The 20,533-nt window shown below is 41.7% G+C and overlaps 1 protein-coding gene across 5 annotated transcripts in view; it reads right to left on the reverse strand.

Moving 5' to 3' along the window:
- sos2 (son of sevenless homolog 2 (Drosophila)) overlaps positions 1-20,148 on the reverse strand; it is a 104,846-nt gene extending 84,698 nt beyond the window's left edge. For 2 of the 5 annotated variants that reach the window (XM_043697602.2, XM_043697601.2), the window contains exon 1: positions 14,364-15,482. In XM_043697602.2, the coding sequence (XP_043553537.1) occupies positions 14,364-14,441 (78 nt within the window). In that variant the 5' untranslated portion in view covers positions 14,442-15,482. Of the gene's footprint in view, positions 1-14,363; positions 15,489-19,877 lie in introns of those variants that run through there. The other 3 variants (XR_015757901.1, XM_087989844.1, XM_087989843.1) reach the window with 3 other exon arrangements.
- Between the last annotated feature and the right edge of the window lie 385 nt (positions 20,149-20,533).

The raw sequence follows: 20,533 nt of genomic DNA on the forward strand, positions 1-20,533 counted from the left end.
TATTGACTTTCAGCAAAAGATTATTCATGCCCCCCTACACATTAACAGCATAGAGGTAGGACGAGTGGAGAGTGTCAAGCTCCAGGGAGTGGTCATCCACAACAAGCTTTCTTGGACTCTTCATTGGACGCACTGGTTACAAAGGCCCAACAACTTCTCTTCTTCATCAGGCAACTGTTGTTAACTATTATTTACTTATCTGGATGCGGGTTTGCTTGCTGAGCTGGAAGATTATTTTCAGACATTTTGTCACCACAGTAGGTAACATCTTCAGTGAGTCTCTGAATGAAGCACTGGTGGTGTAGCCCACTTTCTATTTATATGTTTGAGTTCCCTAGGGTTAGTGATGTCATTTCCTGTGGTGACATTATTTCCTGTGGTGATGTCATTTCCTGTTCTTTTTCTCAGGGGGTGGCAAATGGGATCCAAGTCAATGTGTTTGTTGAGAGAGTTCAGGTTGGAATGCCATGTATCCTGGTGGCTAGTTTTTTTGCCTTTTGTCCTACTCAGACCCCTTGGCATCACGGTAGCCCACAAACCCAACAAACCACTAAAACAGCAGCTAATGAACTTGAAAGACCCGATACAGATAATAAGCAAAACTAATGTCATTTACAAAATACCTTGCAAGAACTGTAACAAACACTATATTGGACAAACAGGCAGAAAACTAGCCACCAGGATACACGAACATCAACTAGCCACAAAATGACATGACCCACTCTCATTAGTATCCTTACATACGGATGAAGAGGGACAGCACTTCAACTGGGACAACACATCCACCCTAGGACAAGCCAAACAGAGACACGCATGAGAATTCCTAGAATTGGCATTGCAACTGAAATTCTATCAACAAACACATTGACTTGGATCCCATTTACCACCCCCTGAGAAAAAGAACTGGAAATGACATCACCGTGGGAAATGATGTCACCACAGGAAATGACATCACTAACCCTAGGTAACTCAAATATATAAATAGAAAGTGGGCAACACCACCAGTACTTCATTTGGAGGCTCACTGAAGATGTTACCTAGTATATTGACAAAATATCTGAAAACGAACCTTCCAGCTCAGTGAGCAAACCTACATCCAGAACTTCAATCTGAGCTAGAAATCTTCTCAAAGCTCAATTTACTTATCTATGCTACTTAACTATGTGATCTGCCTGTATTGCTCGCAAGACAAAACTTTTCACTGTGCCTCAGTACATGTGATAAAAATTCAATTCACAGATTGACAAGGTGGTTAAAAAGGTGTTTAGCATGCTTGCCTTCATTGCTTAGGCCACTGAGTAAAGGAGGCAGGGCATGATGTTCAGGTTGTACAGGACATTGTTGAGGGCACTTTGAGAGTACAGGAAGAATATTATTGAATTGACAAGGGTTCAGAAGAGATTTACAAGAATGTTGCTGAGAGTGGAGATTTTGAGTTATAAGGAGATGCTGGACAGGCTTGCGCCTTTTTCACTGGAGCGTAGGAGGTTGAAGGCTGATCTTTTAGAGGTTTATAAAATTGTGAGGGGCATAGCTATGGTGAATAGCAAAGATCTTTTCCGAAGGGTAAGGGAGTTCAAAACTAGATGGCATATTTTTAAGTAGAGAGGATAAAGATTTAAAACGTACCTGAGGGGCAACGTTTTCAAACAGAGAGTGGTTCATGTGTGGAATGAATTGCCAGAAGAAGTAGTAGTACATTTACAGTTACAACATTTAAAAGACATTTGGATAAATATGAGTAGAAAATGTATACAAAGAAAAAAGAAAATATACAGCCCAGGAACAGGCCCTTCGGCCCTCCAAACCTGAGCCGATCCAAATCTACTGTCTAAACCTGTCGGTCAATTCCTAAGCATCTGTATCCCTCTACTCCCCATCTACTCATGCATTTATCCAGACACATCTTAAATGAATCTACCGTGCCTGCCTCCACCACCTCTGTTGGCAATGCGTTCCACATGCCCACCACCCTGTGTCAGTACTTGCCACGTGCATCTCCCTTAAACTTTCCACCTCTCACCTTGAAAGCGTGACCTCTCGTTATTGAATCCTTCACCCTGGGAAAATACTTGTCTCTATCCACCCTGTCTATACCTTTCATGATTTTGTAAACCTTAATCAGGTCCCTCCTCAATCTCCTTTTTTCTAATGAAAATAAACCTAACCTACTCAACCTTTCTTCACAGCTAGCACCTTCCATACAGGCAACATCCTCGTAAACCTTCTCTGCACCCTCTCCAAAGCGTCCACATCCTTTTGGTAATGTGGCGACCAGAACTGTACACAGTATTCCAAATGCGGCCAAACCAATGTCTTGTACAATGTTAACATGACTTGCCAGCTCTTATGCTCAATACCCCTTCCAATGAAGGCAAGCATACTATATGCCTTCTTGACCACTCTATCCACCTGTGCAGCAACCTTCAGGGTACAATGGACCTGCACTCCCAGATCTCTCTGCCCATCAACTTTTCCCAAGGCTCTTCCATTCATTGTATAATTCGCTCTTGAATTAGTCTTGCCTAAATGCATCACCTCGCATTTGTCTGGATTGAAAACCATCTGCCACTTTTCCGCCCAACTCTTCAGTCTATCTATATCCTCCTGTATTCTCTGACAGTGCCTTATGTTTTCTGCTACTCCACCAATCTTCGTGTCATCTGCAAACTTGCTGATCATACCAACAGTGCCCTCTTTCAGATCATTGATGTATAACACAAACAACGGTGGCCCCAATACTGACCCCTGTGGAACACCACTGGTCACCTTTCTCCATTTCGAGAAACTCCCTTCAACTACTACTCTGTCTCCTGTTGCTCAACCAGTTCTTTATCCACCTAGCTAGAACACCCTGCACACCATATTACTTCATTTTCTCCATTAGTCTACCATGGGGAATCTTATCAAATGCCTTACTAAAGTCCATGTATGTGACATTAGTAGTCCTTCCTTCATCTATCAACTTGGTCACTTTCTTGAAGAACTCTTAAGTTGGTAAGGCACGATCTCCCCTGCACAATACCATGTTGCCTATCACTGATAAGCCCACTCTGTTCTAAATACAAATAGATCCTATCCCTCAGTACCTTCTCCAGTAACTTTCCAACCACTGACGTCAGGCACACTGGTCTGTAGTTACCCAGAATAGTTGAAACTTTATTGCTGGAACAGCACAGCAGGTCAGGCAGCATCCAGGGAACAGGAGATTCGACGTTTCGGGCACAGGCCCTTCTTCAGGAATGAGCAGAGAGTGTTCAGCAGGAGAAGATAAAAGGTAGGGAGGAGGGACTTGGAAGAGGGGCGTTGGAAATGTGATAGGTGGAAAGAGGTCAAGGTGAGGGTGATAGGTCGGAGTAGGATGGAGGCGGAGAGGTCAAGAAGAAGACTGCAGGTCAGGAAGGCGGTGCCGGGCTGGAGGGATTCGGCTGAGACAAGGTGGGGGGAGGGGGGATGAAGAAACTGGTGAAGTCCAAGTTCATCCCCTGTGGTTGGAGGGTTCCCAGTCGAAAGATAAGACGCTCCTCCTCCGACCGTCGCGTTGTTGTGGTTTGGCGGTGGATGAGTCCAATGACCTGCATATCCTCGGTGGAGTGGGAGGGGGAGTTGAAATGCTGTGCTACAGGGTGGTTGGGTTGGTTCGTCCGGGTGGCCCAGAGGTGCTCTCTGAATCGCTCCGCAAGTAGGCGGCCTGTCTCCCCAATATACAGGAGGCCACACCGGCTGCAGCGGATGCAGTAGATGATGTGGGTGGAGGTGCAGGTGAATCTGTGGCGGATATGGAAGTTTCCTTTGGGGCCTTGGAGAGAAGTGAGGGGGGAGGTGTGGGCGCAAGTGTTGCACCTCCTGCGGTTGCAAGGGAAGGTGCCGGGAGTGGAGGTTGGGTCGGTGGGGGGTGTGGATCTGACAAGGGAGTCGCGGAGGGAGTGGTCTCTACGGAAAGCTGATAGGGGAGGGGAGGGAAATATATCCTTGGTGCTGGGGTCTGTTTGGAGGTGGCGGAAGTGACGGTGGATGATGCGCTGTACATGGAGATTGGTGGGGTGGTAGGTGAGGACCAGTGGGGTTCTGTCCTGGTGGCGGTTGGAGGGGCGGGGCTCAAGGGCGGAGGAGCGGGAAGTGGAGGAGATGCGGTGGAGGGCACCGTCGACCACGTCGGGGGGGAAATTGCGGTCCTTGAAGAAGGAGGCCATCTGTGTTGTACGTATTTTGAACTGGTCCTCCTGGGAGCAGATGCGGCGGAGACGAAGGAATTGGGAGAATGGGATGGCATTTTTACAGGGGGCAGGATGGGAGGAGGTGTAGTCCAGGTAGCTGTGGGAGTCGGTTGGTTTGTAGTAGATGTCCATGTTGATTCGGTCGCCTGAGATAGAAACAGAAAGGTCTAGGAAGGGGAGGGAGGAGTCCGAGACTGTCCAGGTGAATTTGAGGTCGGGGTGGAAGGTGTTAGTGTAGTGGATGAACTGTTCAACCTCCTCGTGGGAGCACGAGGTAGCGCCGATACAGTCATCAATGTAGCGAAGGAAAAGATGGGGGGTGGGGCCAGTGTAGTTGCGGAAGATGGATTGTTCCACATACCCTACGAAGAGGCAGACATAGCTGGGGCCCATGCGGGTGCCCTTTTCTACTCCTTTTGTTTGGAGAAAGTGGGAGGATTGGAAAGAAAAGTTGTTCAGGGTGAGGACCAGTTCGGTCAGTCGAAGGAGGGTGTCGGTGGAAGGGTACTGGGTGGTACGGCGGGAAAGGAAGAAGCGGAGTGCTTTGAGTCCTTCGTGATGGGGGATGGAGGTGTACAGGGACTGGATGTCCATGGTGAAGATGAGGCGTTGGGGACCGGGGAAGCGGAAATCCTGGAGGAGGTGGAGGGCGTGGGTGGTGTCACGAACGTAGGTGGGAGGTTCTTGGACTAATGGGGACAGGACCGTGTCGAGGTATGCCGAGATGAGTTCGGTTGGGCAGGAGCAGGCTGAGACGATGGGTCGTCCGGGGCAGTCAGGTTTGTGGATTTTGGGCAGGAGGTAGAAACGGGCGGTGCGGGGTTGTGGGACTATGAGGTTGGAGGCGGTGGATGGGAGGTCCCCTGAGGTGATGAGGTTATGGATGGTCTGGGAGTTGATGGTTTGGTGGTGGGGGGTGGGGTCATGGTCAAGGGGACGGTAGGAGGAGGTATCTGCGAGCTGGCGTTTGGCCTCAGCGGTGTAAAGGTCAGTGCGCCAAACTACTACTGCGCCTCCCTTGTCAGCTGGTTTGATGGTGAGGTTGGGGTTGGAACGGAGGGAGTGGAGGGCTGCGCGTTCCGAGGGTGAGAGGTTGGAGTGGGTGGGAGGGTTGTGGGAGTTCAGGTAGCGGTTAATATCGCGGCGGCAGTTTGCTATGAAGAGGTCGAGGGCAGGTAGGAGGCCAGCACGGGGTGTCCAGGTGGACGGGGTGTGTTGGAGGTGGGAGAAGGGGTCGTCAGAGGGTGGGCGAGAGTCTTGATTGAAGAAGAAGGCACGGAGGCGAAGGCGGCGGAAGAATTGTTCGATGTGGCGAAGGCGGCGGAAGAATTGTTCGATGTTACCCAGAATACCCAGAATATCCCTACTACCCTTATTGTACAGGGGGGCAACATGAGCAACCCTTCAGTCCTCCGGCACCTCACCTGTATTTAAGGATGCCACAAAGATATCTGGTAGGGCCCCAGCCATTTCCTCTCTCGCCTCCCTAAGCAACCTGGGATAGGTCCCATCCGGTCCTAGGGATTTATCCACTTTAATAACCTCTAGCCTACCCAACACATCTTCCCTACTTATATCAACAACATATAGAGGGATATGGGCCAAATGCAGGCAAGTGGGACTGATTATTTGGAGGAGCCAGTGTTTGACTGGGGTTACAAAGTTAAAAATCGCATAACACCAGATAACAGTCCAACAAGTTTATTTGGAAGCGCTAGCTATCAGAACGCTGCTCCTTCATCACATGGTTGGGGAGTATAAGTTCATAACACACAGAATTTATAGTAAAAGTTTACAGTGTGATGAAACTGAAATTATATATTGACAAAGACCTAGGTTGTTTGTTAAGTCTCTCATCTTTTAGAATGACTATGTTTCAGTTCTTTCATATATAAATCCCAGAACTATTTTTTTTAAAAGTTACATTCTCAAGTGAACTTTAACAATAGGTGCCATGTCGTCTCAGATAATACAGTGCGGTGCCCTGTGTGAGGCTGTCTGTGCCTCAATAATCAGATTGATTTTATTTCTAATAAAGGGATTTATAGAATCTTACATGAATTTTTGAGCAAAATAAAACAGAACTCTGTAAATACAAATTCACCCCACGAACACCTGTGTGTGCATGTGTGTGTGTGTGTGTGTGTGTAAATGGATACAAGTCTGAGAGAGGGTGTGCGTGAGTGTATGAGACAGAGTCTGCATGAGTGTTTGGGTCTGCAGGAGAGTGAACGAGCGAGTGAGTGAGTCTAGGTATGTAGTGCAGTTGGATCACCCATAGTGTGACATGAACCCAAGGTCCCAGTTGAGGCCATCCCCATGGATACCAAAATTGGCACAAATTGCCAAAGTGGGACTAGTTTAGCCTGGAAATTTGGTCCGCATGGACGAGCTGAACAAAAGGTAGACAAGCAGGAGGCTGGAAGAACACAGCAAGCCAGGCAGCACCAGGAGATGGAGAAGTAACACACAAATGTTGACTTGTCCACCTCCTGATGCTGTCTAGCTTGCTGTGTTCTTCCAGCCTCTTGTATGTCTACCTTGGATTCCAGCACCTGCAGTTTTTTTTTTGTCTCTAACTGAGTTAGACCAAAGTGTTGGTTTCTATGCTGAATGATGAATAACACAGCACATCAACATCACATCTGTGACCTCACAAGCATCAAGCCCAATTACGAGTCACCTTAACCAGTGAAATTTAAAGGACAGAGAAAGAAGAACAAATTAAAAAGAAAAACAGGGTCTTAGCAATGAACTAAAACCTGATAATAACAGAAAGAAAAGATAAAGAGTGAAGTGAGAGAGAAAAATAGTACAGAACAAAGAACAAGCAAAAATACAAGATCTTGACAATGCAGCTGCTTTTGCAAACTGTAGCATTAATCCTTAAGAGGTTATGAATGAATGGTAGGGTAGTCATGTGAAATGTAAGACATTCTCAAGGCATGAATTATTGAATCAGTATCACCACCAGGAACAATCAAAGTGCTTTCATCAGGATAGCTGGATGAAAACAAAATCCATTTATTTTATCCACTACTACTCTGGCATGATATGACAGTTGTTGTCAAATCATTCATAATTTATATCTTCGATGGATGAAGTAGCTTTGCATCCTAAAAATTACTGCCCTCAGTCACCAACAAGTGTATGAATGACAAGACATACATAAGAATATCAAGAAGTTCTTAAAAGACTTCGTTTTTAAGTAAAACATCTAGCAGAGATCCGCTATCTGCAGTATTCAGGGTTCCACAGTTTAACTATCACTTTTCTGACAACCACCTGATGAAGGAGCAGCACTCCGAAAGCTAGTGCTTCCAAATAAACCTATTGGACTATAACCTAGTGTTGTGTGATTTTTAACTTTGAACATCCCAGTCCAACACCGGCACCTCCAAATTATTACTTTTCTGGGCCATCAAACCTGAGTAGCAAGTCACGATCGTAATTCATATTACTTGGGTTCGTAAGACACAATGTAAACAGCCCCAAATGGCAGCAATGTGAAAAATTCAGACAAAGCAAGCAAATACAGCAATTTAAGAAAATGTAATGAACTTTACTGGGAAGGTTCATGCCAAGTGTGCAATTCTTTTAAGGTTTAGTAAAACTATCAGTAGAGGAGTACTGCAAATTGTTCAACAACCTGTAGCGAATTGGAATTCATGCCAAACCTCTCTGCCCCTGCAAGTCACAACAGATCCAGTAATTTATTAGTGGTAAGAGTCAAAAGCTCAAATATTATTCCACCAATTTCTGACGCAAATACAATTATTTCTGAGGTATAAATCGTTTTGTTGTAGTAGTGTTGACACTTTTGTATTATGGTATTGTGTCCAAAATCAGCTAGGCCCTGTAGATCAAAACTTCCCTGAAAGTATTAGCTATTTCTTGTATTGGTTGACATTAGTTATAGAGCATAAAAAATGTTAAATTCAGAATTACCTGGAGATAGCTTATGAAATTTCAAAAATGGACATTTTGTAGATACATCAAGAAAATAAAGATAATTACAAACATAATTTCAATAAGATCCTCCAGGTCCACTCAATTCCAGACATTATTACAACCTTGTGCAAATATGAGAAACAGAAGTGAAAGAGATGAATTCCAGATGAATTGGTGAGAGCAACTGCCCTCAGATCCAGGAACTCTAGCAAAATTTAAGTCAAGGGGAATCAGGGAGAAAACCCCTCACCGGCTGAGCTTATACTTAACTCAAGAGGAAGACAGTTGTAGTTACTGAAGTCCAGTCATCCCAAGCCCACCAATACTGCACAAGCTCTTAGGACAGTTTCCTAGGTCTACTCATCTCAGCAGCTTCATTAGTAAGACTGAAAGTGAGAAAATTACTGTTGACCGTACAGGGTTCAGTTCCATTTGTAAATCTCAGATTAAAAATCAGGCTGTGCCCACTTGCAGCAAAAAGTGTTGTTTCTCCTTTTCTCTAACACAAGGGTACCTTTTAAGCTTGTTCTCAGTAGGAACTTGATCATTTCATATTTGTTAGCCATCCCTAGTCATAGTGAAGTGGTGGGCCTTTCCAGAAACACTCTAAGTGCTTGTGATTTGGGTGCACCTACAATGGTGTAATATGGGCAATTCAAGGTCTGTGAAAATGAAGGAATGAGATCGGTGTCCACATCAGGATTGAATAGGGCTTTAAGGGGACCTTGAATGTGATACTACACAATTGATATCCTTGCCCTTCTCGGTGACTAGAAAAAGTACTATCAAAGTAGCCTTGATGCACTGCTACAGCATGTTCTAATTTCAGTCTATATAGCTAACTCAGTGCACCACTGAAGGAGGTGATGGAAATTGTCTAGATGGTGTCAAACCTCTTGACTATTCTAACGGCTTCCAACCAGTAGAATACGGATTATTCCTCTCCTTATTTGAACTATGTAGTTTAGAAAGATTTTGATGAATTAAAAAGTGTATCACTCATTAAAGTACTTAGCCTCTGTCCTATTCTTGTATTGAGAGTTGACATGCGTTGCACAGTTCAGATGGCTAAGAATGATATCACTGGTTAGGTACGCAGCAACAGTGATTTTGTTTAAAGTTTTATTGGAGACATTTCCGTGCTTTTCCTGGTTCAAGGTGATCATTGTCTAGCCAGTCGTGCAGCACAGATAGTGCCTGCTCTTATTTAGTGCAGGTCTAGTTATCATCTATGCCCTCTTGTCGACTATCACAGGCAGATTCTTTGCTGGAGAATTGATGATTGCAGTGAATATTAACAAACAATCCAATGCCTAATCTAACTTTGGACAGATGATATAGTTGAAGCAATTGAATGTAGTTGCTGAGCATTTGCTGAAGTAGTAGAATTTAATATGGCTGAACATACTTCCCTGGAAGATTCATACATCAATATTGTTGCATTGCTGTGATTGGTGTATTGACAACCTACTTTGTATCTAGGATAATTTCAGAAATTGTGAACATACAAGGTAAAGTTAGTAAGTCTGCAGATGACACCAAAGTTGGAGGCGTAGTGGACAGTGAAGAAGGTTAACTCAGAGTACGATGGGATCTTGATCAGATGGGCCAACAGGCTAAGGAGTGCAGATGGAATTCAAATTAGATAAATGCAAGGTACTGCATTTTGGAAAAGCAAATTACAGCAGGTCTTATACACTTAACAGTAAGGTCCTGAGACTGTTGCTGAACAAAGAGACCTTGGATTGCAAGTTCACAGTTCCTTGAAAGTGGAGTTGCAGGTAGACAGGATAGTGAAGGCAGCGTTTGGTATGCTTTCCTTTATTGGGCAGAGCAGTGAGTATAGGAGTTGGAAGATCACGTTGCAGCTGTACAGAACATTGGTTTGGCCACTGTTGGAATATTGCGAGCAATTCTGGTCTCCTTCCTATCGGAAGGATGTTGTGAAACTTGAAAGGGTTCAGAAAAGATTTACAAAGATGTTGCCAGAGTTGGAGGATTTGAGCTATAGGGAGAGGCTGAACAGGCTGGGGCTGTTTTCCCTGGTGTGTCGGAGGCTGAAGGGTGACCTTATAGAGGTTTTAAAATCATGAGGGGTATGGAGAGGGTAAATAGACAAGGTATTTTCCCTGGAATGGGGGAGTGCAGAACTAGAGAGCATAGGTTTGAAGGCGAGAGGGGAAGGTATAAAAGGGACCACTTTTTCACAGACAGGTTGGTGTGTGGAGAGGATGAGCTGTCACAGGCAGTGGTGGACTATATTTAAAAGGCCTCTGGATGGGTATGTGAATAGGAAGCGTTTAGAGGGATATGGGCTAAGTGCTGGCAAATGGGCCTAGATTAGGTTAGGATATCTGGTCGGCATGAACAAATTGCACCGAAGGGTCTGTTTCCATGCTGTACATCTCTGTGACTTTAAATTGGATGACTTGCCCATTAACCACTGCTTTCCACTTCAATTGCAAGAATCTCAAATTTTGTGAGGGATCTTTGGTGTTGTACTCAATCAAATGTTGCTTTGAGATAAATGGCAGCTGCTCACACCTCTCTTTTGGAATTCAGCTTTTGTATCTATATTTGGCTCAAGACTGCATTGAGGGTTGACAGAGTACAAGCTTACCATCAACAAACAAGCTACTGACATCACCACTTTATGGCAGTATTGATGACTTGTACTTTCAGTTCACTGATGGCTGCATGAAAGCAGATAGCCCAGATACCAGCTAGGTTAGAATTGTCTTATTGTGCATGGATAGGACATACTAGGGTAATCATGAACACTGCTGGGGTAGAGGCCAAAGTCAGACTATATTAGAACAACTTGGCTAGTGAAGTAGTCAGAAATAGTACACAAGTCTTCAGCACTGCAGACAGATGGTTGTTCAGGCCTGCAACTTTTTTTTTCCCCAAACAGTGAGCTTAGCTGTGCACTTTACATTGTTATCCTAAGACCAGCTAATGCATAATAAATCAAACTTAAATCTGTTGGCCTTCATTATTCACTAATATAATTATGCACATCACTATTTTCATTAAAGATAAAAGAGATTGCAGTTGGTTATCACATATCAATTTGAATTGGGTGGTCTTGGAAAGTTGAAAGCAAAAAGCAACGTACTTCCCCATGTGAAAGAGGGTGTTGCCACATCTACAGTTCCTGCAGCCAGCAGCAATGCACAAATGGCATTGGTAAAAATATGACATTAATATATCTTGAAACAGAACTTCTTTATTAAAAGAAATGAGAAATAATAAATCCAACTAAAATATAGTCAATTAATAAATTTACAGAATTTATTTCATAAATTGTTTAGCACGTGTTAGATCCAACACTCATGAAATATTAAGACTTTAACAGACATCTTATAACAGGAGTTATACCCGAAATGTTGATTTCTCCACCTCCTGATGCTGCCTGGCTTGCTGCGTTTTTCCAGCCTCCTACTTGTCTATTCTCTAACAGGAAGCTATAATTCACAGCCAATGTAACAGGGATCTTTACCAGTTATGTGCCATTCTTTACACTTCATGTCTGCAATTGTTGCAATGTAACTATATTTCACAGCAATTAACTAAACCAACTCTATGACTCTATGACAGTGCTTGCCCTAAAGCACATTTTCGAGGAGAAAGTGAGGTCTGCAGATGCTGGAGAAGGGCCTGTGCCCGAAACGTCGAATCTCCTGTTCCCTGGATGCTGCCTGACCTGCTGTGCTGTTCCAGCAATAAAGTTTCAACTAAAGCACATTTTGCAAACAGACACCTATTTTAAATGCCCCATTTTCCATTTGCAGTACAAGTAAGTATTTTTCTCCTAATAAAAAGTCCTATCAAAATATGAAAGCAAATTTGGAAGATCACAGCTACTGATGTTTATAGCAGTTGACAGTTTCATTTTCAGTCAACAAAAATGTTGAGTTGAACATGTTGTATTAGAAATTACAACTGCTTATTGTATTAGTAACATCCTCTTATTTCTAAACATAATATTCAAAATAACTAAAATATTGAAACTTTCCAATTACAACAGTGATTACACATCAAAAGAATGTAATGAGCTGCAGAGTGTTCTGGGGTATCTTTAGGTTGTAAAGGGTATTGTGTAAATTGAAATCTCACTATGAAATAAGGGAGTCAAGCCAATGTCAGTAGTACAATTTTTGATTGAAGCTTTCTACTTGTTGAATTTAAATCAGGTGCAGAGTAACCGCAGCCCAGTGTGAAGCCAATTTGGGCAGTCCACTGGACAAGTCCTTTGTTTTAAAAATTTGCTTAAACTGTAATTGTTAAGAGTCAATCCTATGTTTATATCATACACTCTTAACATCAAAGCACATCTGGGATCTAAAGGTATGCGTGGACATCTATGGTCATTAAACAATGGAAACAAAGATGAGTTAAGCCTCGTATTTCCAGGTTATATTCTACAGAAGCAAGGTAGTGTTTGTGATGTATTTTAGTTCTAATCAACCAAACAAAATGAAACAAAATTACACAGCCATATTTGGAATGCACGTTATTAAAATGCATACCATAATGATGATTGCATATCAGATTTCCTTCATGAGGAAGTTCTCATGAATGCATGCAATAACTGTTACATTTGATGTAGTGCTGCTTAAATTATATCTAAAAACATTTCCATTGGAGTTAAGAAAAATAATTTGCTCAAATATTGAAAATGTTGAAATTTGCATTCTTACATAGTTCAACAAAAGATAGCTTAAATTGTACCTTCAAACATTTACTGAATCTATAAATGACCTGTAAAGATGAAAAATTTATTTTTTGTATTCCTTTTAGGGATGTCACACAAATATCAGTACACGTGTATCAACCAAATTAGTTCTTGTACACCTGCAAAATGTAGATAATATCTTAATTATTTCAAACATTTTTAATAAAAATATCACTTGTCAATAAGGGTATGTATTGCAATTTTTGTATAGAGATATATTGGACAGATCTATGTTAAAAGAAAATGATCTTATAAAATACTACAGTATAACTTCAAAAATGTAAAGTATAGCTTTGGTTTAATAGGCAATTTAATATCAAACCTGTCTTATGCAGCAAGCTGTAAACACTCAAGTTATATTAAGATTTACATGTAGAATTCATTTTGTTTAATACTCAGAATCACAAAGGTTAGTTTCCAAGGCACAATAAATTATATTCTGTAATAGTGGAAACTTTAGATGTATGGTCAGTAACAATATTGCAATTCTATTATGTATTCCAGCAATGTGGTCTTCAGCCACTCTGGAATACTTGTTGCTCATTTTACTAGTACAAAAGTACAATGTACCAAATCTGGTGCTACAAAAAAACAAATTAAAATGGATGTTTTAACCAAGATTATATCCTGTTCAGAAAAAAAACACCATGTAAAGCTCATTATTCTTGTAACAAAACTACTTCAGCACAGCAATGACAATAGGTTTCTCATCAAATTTGAAAGTACATGTTATTTCTTTATCTCAAGTGGCCAAACCAAATACATGTCAACTTGTTCAACATTCTTTGATAAAGTGCTATTGCAATGTTAATGAAGAGCTTTGAGTTCCAGTGGTAAACTGCCAATCTAGATTCAAGTGATCTGCCTTGCACTAGTCTGTCTACAACATACTGTGTGGAAAAAATACTTTTGCATGTTTTTACAAGTAATTTAAAATTAAACAGACGGTATATCTGTACTGCAGTGTTTAAAATTGTAAAACCAGATTACTTCGGAGATTATATTCAGCATGCGCAGTAAGTCAAAAAGTCAAGGTTACCTGTGATGTTTCACGCGGAAGATCAAGATTTAATGTTGAAAGTAAACCAATCATCTGGATTCCTTTGATTTACATCAGAAATTAAATGAAACCCAGCAACTTCTCTAATGTGACTTACCCTCCTATGTAAAATTCATGTAATCATTTAATTTTTGCTCTAAATCTACATATCATTTTCTTTGAAATCCTCAATAATTAATCAAAAATAGATCGAAAGAAGCCTGAATTAATTTGATAAAAGAAATACTGTAGTGGTACAATAATAACCTACCCTGTGTAGCCAAAACACACTTACATAATTAAAATTCGAATGGTATTGATCACACGCTAACCGAATTTGAGATGTACAAGCTATACTCGACTTTATTATTATCTTCTTCCTAAAACGCACTATTTAAACTATTTTAAAAAACGTTACCTTGCGTAAAGCTGGTACAAAGAGCCCCCGCCATTTCAAACTGTTCTCTTCACTGAAGAAATCATAAGGCTGCTGCATGGCTTTTGGACACAAAACTCAGCATCGGCCTCGGCTCCAACCACACTCAAGGACCTCAGAACACAAACACTTCCTCTCCTCTTATTTTCAGGGTCAAATAATATTTCATCTCAAACGAGAGTCCGGACAACTTTCACATTCTTCAGCAGACGGGACGCGGAGCAGGAAAAGGAGGAAAGGATTGATCCGACGGCCGAGTCGAGAGGTCACAGACATCCCTGGATCATTCCCTCACACGGCGCCGCTCCAACTTCACTCCGCTTTCGCTGCTCGATGAATCAAGTCTCCTCCCAGTTGACTCAAGTCTTCGTCGGACAAAACAATGCACGAGCGTCGGTTACGCACATTGCACAGTCACCGCGTGAAGAAACGCGCAACGCTCCGCGCTGTTGCCAAGCCGCGAGCGAGCTTCCCTGAGTGGAACGTGCCCGCTTCATTCTCCCCGGCAGCCCGTCAGGCCCATGTCGCCCCAGTGCACGCTCCAGCTCGAGGGGTCAGTCAGCGATCCCGGACCATTCTGAACACCGTGCGCACGCGCGGGCCTACGCGGCCCCTTAGCTTCCACACGAAAAGAACGCAAGGGCATTGCATTGCACTTCACCCACTGTCCTACTCCGGCCGCTTCATTTTGTTGGAGGCGAGCAGACCACATCAATAAGAATGTCTTCCCTGTTCAAAAATGCACGGGCGTACAGTAATACTAGTCGCTGAGAAATCTGAAAACAAACCATCTCCAGCAAATTCATATGACACTATGACTCAGAATTCGATACATTGTTTTCTTTGTGGGTATGCAGATACGTATTCGCAATTTATGCAATTTTATTCAAAAAACAGAAATTGCTGCAAAAGCCCAGAATGTGCGCCGAGAAAGCAAATTCAACGTTTTGAATCTAGTGATCTTACAGTCGTTTCTTTAAAATGTATTTTATGCAATTTTATTTCCAATCCTTATAAAGTATAAAATGTGTCACTTTGCATTAAGTGTTGCAGTGTGCAACAAATATCCTAGTCTTATATTAAATTGCTAATGCGTTCAACATACATTTTGGCAAATATTGAATAGATTTTAAAAAATAAATTCTGACCGATAACATATGGTTATGCGTGAAACGTAGCCAATCCGCTGGATGTTCACACTTGCGGTTTATGACATCAAGTTGGTTTGTGGTTCAACCATCTGTAATTACACTTAATTTACAAACAAGACTGAACATATAACTCAAAATAAATACGAGTAATTAATAGATGCATATCATCTACTCATAAAATAAACATTATTAAAGTAGTCTGACCCGCAATTGAATTTCACAACATACTTTAATAAAATAAGAGCAATATATTGCAGATACTGAAAATCTTAAATCTGAAAGCAATATTGGCAGCATCTGTGGAGAGGTAAACAGGAGATTAGCGTTTCAGGAGGTGAGATAAAAATATTGATTGATTGTTATTGCATACCGAGATACAACGAAAAGTGCTGTTTGTGTGCTATACAGGCATATCGTACAATACAAAGGGCATCCTGGTGTGGAACACAGTGCAGAAGATAGTATTGCAGTTGCAGGCATCGTGCACACACACACACACACAGATCAGAATTAACATTTGAGAAGTCCATTCAAAAGTCTAATAACAGCAAGGAAGAAGCTGTTCTTGAATCTATTCCTACACGTATTCAAACTTTTATATCTTCTTCCTGCCTGAAGAGAGTGGTAGAGATTATTTCCAGGGTAGGAGGAGTCTTTGGTTATGTTGGTTGCTTTCCCAAGGCAGTTGGAAGTATAGATGGAGTTGATGGATGGGAGGCTGGTTTGTGTGATAAACCGGGCTGTGTTCACAATTCTCTGTAGTTTCTTCTGATTAGATTAGATTACTTACAGTGTGGAAACAGGCCCTTCGGCCCAACAAGTCCACACCGACCCGCCGAAGCGCAACCCACCCATACCCCTACATTTATCCCTTTAACCTAACACTACGGGCAATTTAGCATGGCCAATTCACCTGACCCGCACATCTTTGGACTGTGGGAGGAAACCGGAGCACCCGGAGGAAACCCACGCAGACACGGGGAGAATGTGCAAACTCCACACAGTCAGTCGCCTGAGTCGGGAATTGAACCCGGGTCTACAGGCGCTGTGAGGCAGCAGTGCTAACCACTGGGCCACCGTGCCGCCCACTGATCTTGGGAAGAGCAGGTGCCAAACCAAATTGTGAGGTAGGTTATACTTTCAATGGTACATCTATAAAAATTGGTAAGAGTCCTTGTGGACATGTGATTCTAAACAATCAAAAGAGACTAAGAAAGAGGAATAACAAAAGGGAAGTTCATTGATAGAGAGCTTCCCTCTTTCTTGCTGGGCTACTCCAGAACGGAAATGTTTTCAGACTTTCCTCCTCCTGTATCACTGGCATTACCATTTGTGACTGGATATGGCAGGACTGCAGAGCTTTGATTGAATCCAACGATTAAGAGATTGCTTAATTCGCTCTGTAGCACAGTTCTTCTCATGCATGTGTCTGTTGTAAGGTTAACAGATTGGGCACCTCATAGTTAAGTATGCCTGATAATACGCCTTCTGCTCTCTCCTACACTCCTCATTGAATGTCACTGAGTTCAAATAGAATATATGCCATTAACAAAATTTTGCAGAGTCATTCTTCAGCTTGATAGGTGATACATGGAACACAAATTGAACTTAAAAATAATACATTGATTGTTTCATGTTGATAAGTTCTAAGTAGAGCAGAGATTGCAACACTTAGAAGGATGTGGAATAAAAGATACGGTGCAAGTGGCCCCCTTAATAGTCACCAATCAACTGATTGTGTCAAAGAAGAATTTTCCAAATAATTTTCCCCTTGGGACCTGGGATTTTCTAGCATTTTGCAGGTCTCACACAAGAGTACACATGACTGTTAAGGCAGTGTTATGATATAACATTCCAGCTACCAAAGTGTGGGACAATTCTTAAATGAACCAACTGGTCGTTTTCATTTGTACTTACTGATCAAAGCTTTCCCTTTACCAATTTTCTATATAGCTGCAGTGTAACAAAATTACAGTATTGGTTCAGTGGTAATAGAGACTTGTGAATGCGCACTAACAATCTATGAAAATGTGAGCACATTATTTAGGATAACACAGTACCAGAGTAACAACTTTAAGCTATTTCTCAGATAGAAATAATAATTCCAATTAAATGTTGAAAGAATATTTTGAAAGAATGAGGATAAATCTCCTGGTCCTGACCAAAAATATCCAAGAACACTGCAAGAGGCTAGAGATGAGGTTGTCGGGGTCCTGGCTGATATTTCTGCATCATCTTTAACCATAGGTGAAGTCCTGGAAGACTGGACATTAGCGAATGTTGTGAAATTATTCAAGACAGGCTGCAAAGAAAAGCCTGGGAACTATAGACAAATAACCCTAACATCTGTGGTGGGTAAGTTACCTGAGAAGATTCTGAGGGATAAGATTAACATGCATTTGGAAAGACAGGGTTTGATTAGGTGTAGTCAGTTTGGCTTTGTGACTGGGAGATCATGCCTTACAATTTGTTAGAGTTCTTTAATGAAGTGACCAGGAAGGTTGACAAGGGAAGGGCAGTAGACATAAGCTATATGGATTTCAGTGAGGCCTTTGATAAGGTTCCACATGGTAGGCTGCTCTGAAGGTTAGATCACATGGACTCCAGGGCAAGTTGGCAAAATTGGCTTGATGGTAGGCAGCAGAGGGTAATAGTGGAAGGATGTTTGTCAGACTGGAGGTCTGTGACTAGTGGACTGCCTCAGGGGTCAGTACTGGGCCCATTGCTGTTTGTTGTCTATATCAATGATTTGGATAAGAATATACTAGGCATGCTCAGTAAGATTGCTGATGACACTCAAATAGGAGGCATCATGGACAGTGAAGAAAGTTGTCAGAAATTACAGCAGGACCTTGATCAGCTGGGGAAGTGGGCTGAGAAATGGCAATTGGAGTTTAATATAGATAAGTACGAGGTCTTGCATTTTGGAAAATCAAATCAAGGTAGGAGTTTCATGTTGAATCGTAGGTCCTTAAGGAGTGTAGTGAAACAGAGGGATCCTGGAGTTCAGGTACACAGTTCTCTGAAAGTGGAGTTACAGGTAGACAGGGCAGTGAGGAAGGCTTTTGGCACACTGGCCTTCATCAGTCAGGCACTGAGTATAGAAGTTGCGAAATTATGTTGCAGTTATACAGGATGTTGTTGAGGCCGCACTTGGAGTACTGTGTTCAGTTTTGGTCACCTTACTATAGGAAGAATGTTATCAAACTGAAAATAGCGTAGAAGAAATTTACAAGGGTGTATTCAGCATTCAATGGTCTGAGTTATAGGAGAGGTTGGACAAGCTAGGATCTTTTTCTTTAGAGCATAGGAGACTGAGAGGGACCTTATAAAGGTGTATAAAATCATGGGAGGCATGGATAAGGTGAATGCACTAAGTCTTTTTCTCATGGTTGGGTAATCAAGGACTAGAGAGCATCAGTTTAAGATTAGAGGGGAAAGAATAAAAGGGAACCTGAGGGGTAACTTTTTTTACACAGAGGGGGTTACACATATGGAATGAGCTGCCAGCAGGTACATTAACAACATTTAAAAGGCATTTCGACAAATACATTGTGAGGAAAGGATTAGAAGGATATGGGTCAAGTGCAGGGAAAATGGGATTAGCGTGGACGGATATTTTGGCCAGCATGGATCTCTATGCTGTACGTCTCGATGACTCTAAGATCAGGATAGTTGTCCTGGCTCTCAGCTAACCAAAACAGATTTTTATTTATTCTTGTTTATGTAACTGTGCTTTGTATAAATTGGATGCCATGTTTTCTGACAACAATAACTACACTTGAAAACATATTTTATTAGCTATGAAATATTTTGAACTGAAATTGTGAAAGGTGCAATGAAAGTTTTTTTTTCTTTTCACAATCTCCGATTGTCTGCCAAGTAATACAATTTTCCATCGGTTCCTCTTTTTAAATGATTTGCTTGTATCAAAAACATATGGTTATCAAGTCACTTTTAAAGTTATGGAGTCTCAAAAGAACATTTAACAAACTTAAAAATTAAATTTTATTTCCAGATATTAGATACATTTTACTAAATTTCACCCATGGCCTCTTGATTTTCAGACTTTGCAACTGATGATATAATATTAACTTTAGGAGATTAGTAAATAAACTTAACAAGTTGGGTTAATTGATAGAATCATTGTTTAGACTGAGTACTTTGTTCACTTAGTTACACAATAAACAACTTGTTTACTTAGATTTTCAAATCCTAAACTGATTCAACAGATTGTAATTTTATTATTATTTAGCACAGTCAATAAGCAACAGTATAAAAGCTCTTTATTAATTTACACTTGGAGAGGAAAAAGGGAAAAGAACCAAAGGTGGAGATACCATACCTATAACTTGTAGGTAATGTATTGTGCCTCCTCACAAGAAAACCAGTCTGAAATCTAGGAGATTTATCTGAAGAGTGCAGTATGAGCCTGAATTCTACTGGTCTGTGACACTGAAACAATATTTGTGTACATTAGACATATCTGTCACCTTGGCGTAGGTCCAGCACTCTGACCTTGAGGCCATAGTTTGTTGAGTTAAACACTTATGCAGGCTTATCCAGAAACTGCCATGACCCTGTCTTTTTTCATGTAAAACACTCCATGTCGCATTCTGAAGGGAAGCAGGAAAATATATCTTAGCCAGTATTCAGTTTTCAAAACAACCACTGAAACAGAATTCATTTCATTGCTGTTTGTGGACCTTGTACCATTTGGATTGTCTATTTCTAAGTGTGTTCAACATGGAAGACAACTACAACTGATTCATCAGCTGAGGGGGCTGTCGGCTGTAATGGATGGTAATCACAAAGAGGTTTCCTTGCCTATTTTTGACCTGATGTAATGAAATGTCTTGGGATCAGAGTCAATGTCAAGGACTCCCAGGGCAACCCCTTCACAACCGTATATCACTGTGCCTTTCTGGCGGATCAGAACATACTCAGGAATTGTGGTATCCAGGTCATTGTCAGATATGATTCCATGAGTATGTCTTTGTT

This window comes from Chiloscyllium plagiosum, unplaced genomic scaffold, assembly GCF_037043375.1.
Source record: "Chiloscyllium plagiosum isolate Xiang-an unplaced genomic scaffold, Cpla_swu_hap1 HiC_scaffold_8, whole genome shotgun sequence".
NCBI classification, from domain to species: Eukaryota; Metazoa; Chordata; class Chondrichthyes; order Orectolobiformes; family Hemiscylliidae; genus Chiloscyllium; species Chiloscyllium plagiosum.